Consider the following 10,878-nt stretch of genomic DNA (forward strand, 5'->3'; position numbering starts at 1 on the left):
ACAGACGGACGGTGAGGACGTGCTCCCGTGGGAGCAGGGTGGGACAGGGGATGGTGCCACAGCTGGGGGTCTTTTATGGCTTCAGAACACCAAATCACAAGGTTCCTAGCTAGGATACCCTATTTGTGTTTGTGATGATGATTGTGAGCTGGTCCCAGCTGTGGTGCCAGGATTGAGGTCTTGGTTGAGGTGGATCATGGTGTAGCTGTGATGAGATGGCATATCTGGAGGGCTGTATCCCACCTCCCCAGTGACTCAGCTCTGAGGGCAGCCCAAGTCCTTCCATGTCAGATTTTGGAGCCTTCCGAGCCCTCACAGCCTGTTGAGGACTCGGCCTTGGGGGAAGCCCAGGTCCTTCCACGTTGGGTTTTGGAGTCTTCCAACGATGGAGACCCCACAGTGTGTTCTGTCGCTGGGTTGGCCTCCTGGTGGAAGATTTTCATGTGTCCAGCCTGAATCTCTTGTTTCAGATGATCCCATTGTCTCTCTTAGTGTTCCTGGTCCTGTTTTCACAATAGTATTCTCATAAGGATGGGAGGGCTGCTATTGGGTCCATCTCATCTCCAGGCCACACCAACCCATCTCAGTGTCCCATCATGAGACGTCCTCCTGTCCTTCCTGGTGACTTGGTCTGGGTCCTGTTGGTACTGCAGACCCCAGAAGAGGACGTAGTCTTCCAGCCATATGCCTTCAGAAGGGCCAGGTAACCTCAAGACATGGATATTTGGATTGAAGCTTCATGGGTCTGCAACTTCAGCAAGAATCCCTGCAGCTCAACGGGATCCAGGAGCTCTGCAGCCCTGGTCCTCCACACCAGCAGGCTTTTCCCAGCAGCATTTTATCACCGGTTGGAGGATAGGGTTTTGGGACAGGTTGAAAAATGAGTGCCAGGAGGATACAGGCTGCTCTGTACCCAGCACAGCTGTGTTTAACCCAATTGCAGCAGTACCATCACTTTTAATGCCTTGCCAATGAGTCTGAACTAACATTTCACTCACTCATATCAGGAGTGTTTGCTCTCCTGCCAAGCACACGGAGCAATGAGTAACTCACCAGCTGCTGGGGGATTAGAGGACAAGAGATAAACCTGTTAGGTTTGATAAAGGTACAAAATGCTGCTAAGGGCAATTGTTGCTTGGTGCAAACACATTTGGCATTTATTAATGAAGATGGAGCTGCAGAGGGCACCCAAGAGACCATAGGGCAGGATGCTTTGATGCAGTCTTCTCCTTTCCAAGCTCATCTTTTGGCTGAGTCTTAAAATCTGTGACACCTTGTAGGAGTCTACCAGACCCACAGAAAGGCACAGAAACCAACATGACAGGGATGGTGTCCAAGAAATGTGTAGATACAGTACTTAGGGATGTGGTTTATTGGGCAATACTGTTGGCAGGTCCCTGTTGGCAGGATGGTTGAATTAGATGATCTTAGAGGTCGTTTCCAACATTAATGTTTCTGTGATCCTATGATTCTATGAAACACTCAGAAAGCAAGCAGGTTTTTTATTCAGACAGCTGCTGTATGATTACAGCACACCACAGGAAGAGGATTTCTGAGCTTGCTGATCTTGACAGCTGGTTCCCATCCCTGCTTTTAGTATGGGTTGTCTCGTACATATTCCATGATTGTTTTCAGACCCAGCCAGGTCTCCTCAGCAGTGGGGATTATTTGGGCAGCTGGAAGAAGGAATCCATAGCGACCCGTGTCTCTCAGCTCAAAGGCAAATGAGTATTTGATGCCATAATCATAGCTCCAGTCAATGCTGCCTCCGCTGGCTTGGTCTGAAAGACAAAAGGAGAAAAACCAGAGGATGAACAGAGGATTGATCTGAGTTCTGCTTTCATACTTCTTATGCCTGCAAGGAGCAAGTATGAGGTTTCCATGGGAGAACTCAGCTCCAAAGTCACTCTCCAGGAGGAGCTCTGCTCCCAAGAGGGGATCAGAAGAGCAAAATTACTCACAGATAGTAGTGCAAATGCTCCCCACTGTGTAGGTGGTGCCATACAGGGACTGGATGGAATTGGCAGCAGCTTTCGCTATGGTGTTCTGCAGAGGGAAGGATAAAGGATGAGTCAGAGTGTAGCCACATTAAATGTTGAGATTTCACCAGCCTGAATTGTACTCAGGAAAATCTCCAAGCTGGTTTACAGCCTGTTCTCACTCCCACAAAAAAAAAAAAAAAAAAAGAAAAAAAGAAAAAAAAATACAGTCACACCAAATCAATCAATTTCTTAATTACTCATCCTACTGACAGTCCTGTCCACTTGAATTATGACAGTGGTTCATACTCTATCACAGACATTACAGCTGAGATGCTGTCTTTCAAGCAGAAAGAAGGATTATTGCTTAAGCAAAGGCCAAGAATGGAGAGGGAGGTCATGTGCTTGCGTAAGACCATGGCTTTTCTTTTAAAGGCATTGCGTTTCCCCAGGTCTTTGCTCACTCTCATGGATGGTTACTGTTATGGACGACCCTTGTTTTCATCCTGATAACTTCAGTGTGGAAAGCCAGCTGGGCAGAACAGAAGAAGCTAAGCCCAAGTCATTGTGTCTCACCAGCTCGGCGTTGTCTGCTGGTGGAGTGCATTTATAACCATAGGGATACATCAGGAGCTGAGAGTAGCTGTGGAGGGTGAGGAAGGCCTGGATGTTTCCGTGACTCGTAATAAAATCCACAATTGATTTAACTTCCACCTCTGAGTTGGCACTGGGTCCATGGTAAGAGTCAGAACAGGGGTTACTACTGGCTCCAGGACCTGTTGGTACATAGTGGGAGCAAAGATAAATCTTTAAGAATTGGTGCTCATGGAAGCTCAAGGCGGATCAACACTAAGCTGAGCTTTCCTATGATCCAAAAGCTTTAAGTGCTGATAAATACTAGAGCAGAATACCCAAGGGACACCAGTTCTGGAAGATACAGATTACTTTCTTCATCCTTTGCTCATTAGCAATTAATCAACATGAAATTATCTTTATAAAACAGCTACCATTCTACCTGATAATTTTCTTCCAGAGTCCCTTACATTAAGGAGATTGCTGGTCCAGTATAAGAGGATCCGGGGGCACAAAAGGGAATTTTCTTCTTACAGCTAGAATCCAGAAACTTTGTCCTTACCTCCAAAACCTGCGTCCCAGTTCCTGTTTGGATCCACTCCAACACACAGACTGCCTGAGTTCTTGGAGCGGGTCTTCCGCCACATGCGGTTCTGAAACAAGGACACGCTTTGGCTGCAAAGGCACAGACCTCAGTCCTTGCATTAACCCTGCTGTCTAGAAATAGTTTGCCTTCAGCAGGAAGGGATGCTAGACACAAGCCTGAGAATATTTCTGATGGGCTGACAGCCAAGGAGTTGTAGAATCAAAGGGTTGGTGAACTTAGAGTGAAGGAGAAAGATGGATTAGACAACTATCTTTGGCTTCTTTCGTAACTCCACCTTAAAACATCAGGAAATGGACTTTCAGAGCTTATTTCCCTCACTTTTATTGGCTTGGAAGGGCATAACAGCTTTCTCAGTCAGCTTAGACACGCAATGTGCTTTACTCACTGTGGTGTGGGTGAATTCATATCCATCAGGGTTAGCGACTGGCAGCAGGAAAATGTCCAGGTTGTTCAGCAGAGAGGTGATGGATGGATCATTCCCATAGTCAGAGGCAATCTATGCAGACACAACGATAATCACATGGTGATTATCAGCAAATTTCTTACCCTCTAACAGTGTACAGAGGCAAGACTGGCTTTCAGAGCAGGCAAAAGAGAGTCCACAGAGCAGGCTGAACACATGCAGGCGCAGTGAACTTCTAAGTAGAGGCATGCTTGAGACAAAATAGCATCAATCACTGTCAAAGTGACCTTTCTAGCTATCCACATTGCACTCGCTTGGGTAACCCACTCTCGGGAATGGATGCCAGCATCGAGCCAGATCGCAGGGCGCTTTCCTCTTCCAGCACTGAACTGTCAAAAAAAAGAGAAAGTATTTAAAACCCTCATCCAGTAAAATCATCCCATACAGACAAGACTGAACTGTGCTGTATGTGCACCACACATGGATGTTAGTACTGCTATATTCACATGCACACTGTGATGTGGGATGTACCGTACCTTGAGCGCATACAACGGCCGATTTTCATAGGATTCCCCAATCTGGATCTTACTGACAATGCTGCCATACTCAGATGCAAGATTGTCCAGTTCTTGGTAAATCTGAAATGAAAAGCCACGATGCCTTTTACATCACAGTTATGTGCAGTGCTGCCCAGAAAACTGCAGGTCCTGCTGAAATCCACTTTCATCTCCTTGCCATGGTCTTGCCAAAACCTCACCACACCTTTTATCAGCATAGTCAGTGCTGTTCCCAACATCACAGATGTAGACAGAAGCACTGCCTAGCCATCACTGAATCATAGAATGGCCTGGGTTGAAAAAGACAACCAGGATCGTCCAGTTTCAACCCCCCTGCTACATGCAGGGTCACCAGCCACCAGACCAGGCTGCTCAGAGCCACATCCAGCCTGGATCAAGATCCATTTATTACAGGAATAAGTTCAAAAACTTCTTTCAAAACCTTCTTTAATAACTTCTGGTAGTAAACATATTTTCCCTCTATCTACAGGATGGTTACCAGCATCCTGTATTTTTTTACATTCGTTTATTTCTCAGTTTCATTTGAAGATCAGAACTGAGGGGCTTTGACAGAACTCTGTTGAAGTTTAGCAAGAAGTACAATCAGCACTTGCCTGTTCCAACACTCTGTGAGGGAGCGTTGGCTTCCCATGCTGACTGACCATGAAATTTATATGTTTAAAAACCAAACTATCTACCAGAAGAACACAGAAAGGAATTTTCAATCTTAATATGTTTGATCGAAGACAGCATGAAAAAAAAAAAGGCCAAAAAAAAAGAATAATCTTCCCCAAAATCTGGATCTGACATACTCACAGAAGCTAAAGAATGGTAAGTTCCATAGTTGAAAGTGCTGCTGCTGCGTTCCATTTGTTGACTGGCAACTATATCTTGCTTTTCTCTGTCGAGAACGACCTGAAATAAGCCATTCAATTATTGGAAAGCATGCATCACTTCCAAACTTGTGACCAAACGTTTGTCAAATAATGAAACGGTGGCACTGCACACTCATTGAAAGAGGCCAGACTGCAAGTCATATTTGGTTCCTCAGGATTTAAAAGCTGATCACACGGCATTGCCTACCTGCAGGTCTTCAATCAGGACTGAGTACTCAATCCCATGGGACTCCAGGAAGACTTTGACTGCCTGGAGGCTGTGAGCAGGGATTCGTACATCCACAGGGAGGGCAGGGGTGGAGGGATTTAACCAGAAATCAAGCTGAAAAGGGAAAATGGATTTGGTTTGGGGGACAGTGTGCTTTGCAACAGTTTTCCTAAAGGTTTAGAAACAGATTTCTTCCAAAGTTGAAGAACTCCTGCAGTGTTGTTCCCCATCATGCAGAAAGAAGTGTTCACCTTCCATGGAGACCATTTTACTACTCTTCCTTTTAGGAGCAGTAGTTTCAAGAATATGAAAAGCATTGCTTTTGTTTCTCCTTTGGTTGGGCTGTTCTAAAGTCTAGTTTCTATAATATTCAAATCAATGTATTTTTTTAAAGAAAGTGATAAGAAAAATTCTCACCAATGGCAATAAGAGCAGTAATAACTGAGAACTTAATAACATACTTCCTGTTTCAATATAATGCAGATTGATTAACAAATTCTTTCCACTGCTCTGGGTGACAAGTAAAAAAGTATTAGCATCCCCATTTTCACAATGGGGTTTTGATCCTAAGATGAAGAACAGTTCAAATACAACTGTAAACCCAATAGGGAGAAAATCTGGATGCAGGCACTCCTGACTGCAAGGCTGACAGTGGAACTAGCAGATTAAAAAACACATGTTGTGACAGTATCTCCCTATGTCATGGTGCAAAGCTTCCAGATCTAATGCAAGTCCTACCAGGCTAAACCCTACTTCAGACTGAAGTGTTAAATAATGCCACTGTGACAGTGAAATACCTCAAGATGATCCAATGTTTCCAAAAACTGTAGCTTCTTCAGTTGTTCCCCATTTCTTGTCTTGATACGGAGAACCTGGTGCCTGCAATAAATTAGAAACAGGCTTGGTTGGAACTAGATCACCTTTGAGGTCCCTTCCAATCCAAGCCAATCTATGACCCTATGATTGAGAAGGGGTCTGGTTGAACTTACTCTTGAGATTACAGATTTGTTGAGTAGTTGTAGAATCATAGAAACATACAGTTTGAAAAAAGACCACAACGATCATCCAGCCCAACCACCAACACAACACACCACCACCACCCCCACTAGGCCACATCAGCCCATATTGACTTCTTTAACTTAGTTGACAGTGCTGCCCAGGAGTTCAATCTACAACCTGCAGAACCAGCCTGGTATATGGGCAGTGGATTAGTAACAAGATAAAGGGAATGCTCAAGATCTCATCACAAACAATACATCGTGTGGATGAGTTGTTAATTGGTTACAAGGATTCATGCTCTATCTATTCGTTCTTCTTCTTCAAGAACGTGCTAGGAAAAAAAATAATTGTGAACCATTGAATGTTTGCAGAGCAAACAAAGCAGAGAGAACACTAAATATGGGGCTTGTTTCACTTTTCCTCAGTCTAGTCAGGCTATTGATAAATTCCCCTGCGTTACCATGAGAGAGTGGCTTGTAAATCCAGGTGGAGTTAATCCCCTCCTGGAAGCTCCTTGCTCTGCTGCTCACAGGGGTAATCTCAGACATCAATTTTGACTACAGCACAACGCAGCCATCATGATGTCCCTAAGTGGTTTTGAGAACATGAAAATGATACACAGTGATCCAGGTGGTTTAGGGAGATGAAAGTGAGCAGTGCTGATGCTGCCTTTGCTGGTGGCATATGGGGATGGGTTTGTTTGCATCCTCTTCCCTAGGCTACTGTTGGAGACAGCCAACATCCATGAGGCCCCATATCCTAACCTGGCTCAGCTGCTCTGTTGGCACCCAGTGCAAGCAGCGCTGGAAAATGGAGATAACTCAGTGCAAATCAACATGAGTGACTGCAGAATTGGAAATCACATTGTAAGAAAAGGTAAAGAAGAAACAACATAGGAGCTCCATTATGTATGTATTTATTTGCTAGTGTGACCTCAGCTGCTGGGAAGAAAAGCTCTTTAACTCCAGTTTCCTTGACCTGCTTAATTGAGGTGTAAAATTCTTCTACCAAATTAAGTCAACATAGAAGGCACTTTAACTTCCTATTGGATTCTCCATGATTTATGTTGGACTAGATTCTTCCCTGAAGAAGAGATGAGGTTCACTAACCATACTTCTGGATGTGACTGAGGAATGAATTCACAAGAACCCAGTCTGCACTGTGCCAGGAATCAGATTAATAGGTTCTCCTGGCCTTGATATTACCAATATTACTTGAATTTTAGTAAATAATGTGTATTATTTTTCTTTCTCTCAATCCTTACATTTCAATGTAGAGATCTACTCAGTAGAATCCAGTGTTCACTCACTACATCTATTACTCTCAGGTTTTCTATTATTTCCTTTTATTATTTCCTATGGGGTCCATGACACAGTGAGGAAACAGATCAGGAATAATTTTGCAATGCAACGTACAGAAGAACCTTCAGAATGGTTGGAAATAAAGATTCAAGTTATTTAGAAAGGCTCTGAAGGGTATTATGTGTTTAAAGAGAAATAGGAACCTTCAAAAACAATGGGAAACTATTGACCCTTCAGACCTAAAGGCAGGCTGTGATCTTCTGGCTCTGGTCTGTGCTGGGTCAGATCTGAACTCTCTCAAGTGCTGCAGTGAGGTTCAACTTCAGGTCTTGGTTGAGATCTCTCCTTAGCCTGCATCAAAGCTGCAACAGAGCCTTGCTTGAATGTGAATTTTGGAGCTCAACTCTGCAACTAAACCCTTCTCCTCAAACGAGTCAGATGAAACTAAAGGGATTCCTTCAAACAAGGGAGAGCCAAAGCTGTGGAACAAGTTGGTCATAAAAAGTGAAGAATGTTCCCCAAGCTGATTTTGTAAAGATAAGGAAGAAAAGCAAGTGGAAAATAGAGTCTTGCAGTGAAAGGTCTTGCACAAAAGCATGACTCACCCAACAAAAGTTTCCAGGCACAAGGCAGCCCCAAAGAGGGCACTGAAGATCAAAATCAGCTTCATGGTTGATGCGAAGGGCAATTCAGTCTAGCAAAGGGGAATTTATACAGGACTTGTTAGGAATCCCTTCTTCAAAACACATGAATTCCATGTGATTAAATTCTCACAGGTATCAGCATTTCAAGGTAACCAATAGACAGAAGGCCAATTTCTGCTCCAGAAATTTTTTTCCACACAGGTTCAAACCAGTAAAGAATTATTTTCAATGCTTTGCTCACAAAGAATTCTAGTAAATGTTTTTCCAGGAAGAGGAAAGTAGAATGAAATTTAATGTTATCCCAACTGTTTCTGGGAGCAAGGAATCCTACCTGTAGATTCTTGGCCATGGGTTTTTCTCCTACCCCAGTAGCCTACCACAGCAGAAAGATCTCACCCTATCAAAAATGCTTGAACTGACCAGTTATTTTGAAGGATGAGCTCCAGCTCACAAGTTATATATTCTATTATATATATTTTTTATTGAAACTAGCATCTCCAATCTTCAGATGTGGTGCTTTGATATGGATTCAGTTCTTCATGCAAATTAAGGATGCAGCAAGTTTCACATGAAGACAATGCACAGTAGGAGCAGAAACGAAGCCATGGGTGAACAGGAACTCAGGAACTCAGCTCTGCAGCTACTCTCCTCGTTGGATAACCTTGCCAGACGTCCTTATCTAATGAAGAATTCTCAGAAGGCTCAATAAAGTGCTGGTGCAGCCACTGCTGGAGCCTCTCAGCCTTACAATGCTCACAGGGCTGTTCCCTGATCCAAAAGCTCTTTGTCTCCCTTTGCCTTTCTGCTGGACGTTGTTTATGGCTCACTTCATGGGGGATGGACTGCATCTCGTTGGCCTTCCACACTGGTGCCCAGCTGTATGAGTTGCCATTGTCAACACTGGAGGTTCTCTCCTGGCTGAGCTTTGAGAGCTGCTTCTCTTGCCTTTGATCACAGGAACGCATCGCTGTGGTTGTCTCAGAGTGACAGGTAGAGATGCAGGGCTGTTGGATGCACTTTTTCTTTATCCCATTATAAACGCTACTAAGGAAGAGCCAGGCATTGAAAGTGCTGTCAAATGCGTAGATAGGGCTACTGGGAACTAATATGGGAGAGAACAGAGACAGTTCAGCTACTCTGCAGTCAGCCTCAGATTGCCCTCCCAGGAGCCACGCCTTCCACCCTGAAAATCTTGGTGAAGGACTGAGGAAAATAAATGTCTGAATAGATCCTCAAAGGAAGTTCTTATTAAAGAGACCTCACCCACGCTGCTCTAAACAGATTGCCCAGAGAGGTGGTGGATGCCCCATCCTTGGAGACACTCAAGGTCGGGTAGGATGGGGCTCTGAGCAAGCTGATCAAGCTGTAGGTGTTCCTGTTCCTTGCAGGGGAGTTGAGCCAGGTGACCTTGAAGGGTCCCTTCCAACTCAAGTGATTCTACAGTTTATCACCACCTCCCCCAGTTTCCACTCCTGCCCTGCTACTTCTACCCATCATGTGTGTGCACAGCTCATCCCAGTCTCTTCCAAGGGAGCCTCAGGCAGGGATTATTCCTGTTTTGGCAAAAAGGAGTTAGGCACCCTGCAATGGCTGTATCTTGGGGGCATGTTATGGAGACCACACACTCTGCAAGGAGCTAAAAATGCATTCCTGTGAGTCCACAGGTCTTTGGTGTCCATGGGAAATGAGCAGATCTCCTCTTCCCTCAGAGTAAATCAGGTGAGTTTCTCCTTAAAGACACGATCCACCAGGAGGATTTCCTGCTTTTAGCACTGCAATAATTCTGGTGAAACACAAATTCAAACTGCAGCCTTCAAAATTCTGTAGAGAACTGACAGTGCGTCCACGGCACCTCCTGTGGATTCACTCTTTCAAAACAGGATGGAGAAGCTTAAATTAGGGTGAAATTACAGCTTGCTTCATTAGTCATGCTATATCCTGCATGGAGCTAAAGGCTGCCAAGAGATTCTGACAAATATTATGTCAGGGCCCAGAGCATACCAACAAGTACCCTGACCAGCCCCATTTAATGCCTCCACCCACCGCATTTAAGTCCAAGCCTTTGCACCCACTCCCAATCCTCACTGAAGCACTGTGGTGATTACAGAAGGCTGTGACCTCCCTGTGTAGCCATGAGGTCCTGCAGGGCTGAATCCCAGGGAAAATCATATGGGAAAAGCCCTATGCGGGCTGAAAGTCAACCTCATAGTGCTCCACTCAGGGTTCAGAACACCAGAGCAAATGATGGAGCAGCAAGAGTAGGGGTGTACCACTACAGAGAGCCAGAAGCCAAAGGTGACAGCAAAGGCAGGTAAGTTAGAGAGCTCACCACAAGCAGCACGGCCCTGCAGGACCCAAACACGAGGAGCAAAACAAGTCTGGTGACACCAACCAACAGCAGCCAGTCCAGATCCCCAGATAAGTCCACAGTTGCAATGCAGGTCCAAGGGCAGGTTGTCTAGAGCTATGAGAACTCTCAGAATCCACAGCAGCTCAAATGACCAAATGAATGCCCTCAGCTTAAATGCAGCTCCCAATGGGCGGAGGATGTGTGGGAGGCTGCCCCATGTGAGGCCCTGACACGTTTGTGTGGGCAGTGGGATGCTCTGCGCAGTCCCAAAATGCTGTCCCACGCAGTGAATCACAAATCCTGCGGTGGCACATTAACAAGTGAAGGGTTAAATGAAGAGTTAAGCCATGAAGCTTAGAGG

The 10,878-nt window shown here is 44.9% G+C and overlaps 1 protein-coding gene across 3 annotated transcripts; it reads right to left on the reverse strand.

Annotated features, from left to right (window-relative positions):
• Positions 1-1,582: 1,582 nt before the first annotated feature.
• On the reverse strand, positions 1,583-10,668 carry LOC128079688 (carboxypeptidase A2-like). 3 transcript variants are annotated; one of them, XM_052681128.1, is made up of 12 exons: positions 10,560-10,668; positions 8,129-8,217; positions 6,021-6,102; positions 5,203-5,337; positions 4,936-5,034; positions 4,099-4,200; positions 3,850-3,951; positions 3,545-3,655; positions 3,115-3,205; positions 2,556-2,755; positions 1,962-2,046; positions 1,583-1,781 (listed from the first exon to the last, which is right to left on the reverse strand). In XM_052681128.1, exons 2-12 carry the CDS (start codon positions 8,191-8,193, stop codon positions 1,594-1,596), a joined length of 1,260 nt encoding a protein of 419 aa, XP_052537088.1. In that variant the 5' UTR covers positions 8,194-8,217; positions 10,560-10,668; the 3' UTR covers positions 1,583-1,593. The 3 variants fall into 3 exon arrangements, with proteins under 3 accessions (XP_052537088.1, XP_052537086.1, XP_052537087.1); XM_052681126.1 differs by having other exon boundaries at positions 10,497-10,668; XM_052681127.1 differs by having other exon boundaries at positions 8,129-10,668.
• Positions 10,669-10,878: the final 210 nt, after the last annotated feature.

The sequence above is a fragment of the Tympanuchus pallidicinctus genome, unplaced genomic scaffold (genome assembly GCF_026119805.1).
Source record: "Tympanuchus pallidicinctus isolate F22 unplaced genomic scaffold, pur_lepc_1.0 scaffold19, whole genome shotgun sequence".
In the NCBI taxonomy this organism is placed as follows: Eukaryota; Metazoa; Chordata; class Aves; order Galliformes; family Phasianidae; genus Tympanuchus; species Tympanuchus pallidicinctus.

What these genes read in the sequence shown, in the direction of transcription:
- LOC128079688 (XM_052681128.1), bottom strand. Translation starts at nt 8,193, where the DNA reads ATGAAGCTGATTTTGATCTTCAGTGCCCTCTTTGGGGCTGCCTTGTGC. An exon ending in TGCCTGGAAACTTTTGTTGG is followed by an intron (nt 6,103 to 8,128) that starts GTGAGTCATGCT and finishes AATTTATTGCAG; the next exon opens with GCACCAGGTTCTCCGTATCA. An exon ending in AAACATTGGATCATCTTGAG is followed by an intron (nt 5,338 to 6,020) that starts GTATTTCACTGT and finishes TTCCCTTTTCAG; the next exon opens with CTTGATTTCTGGTTAAATCC.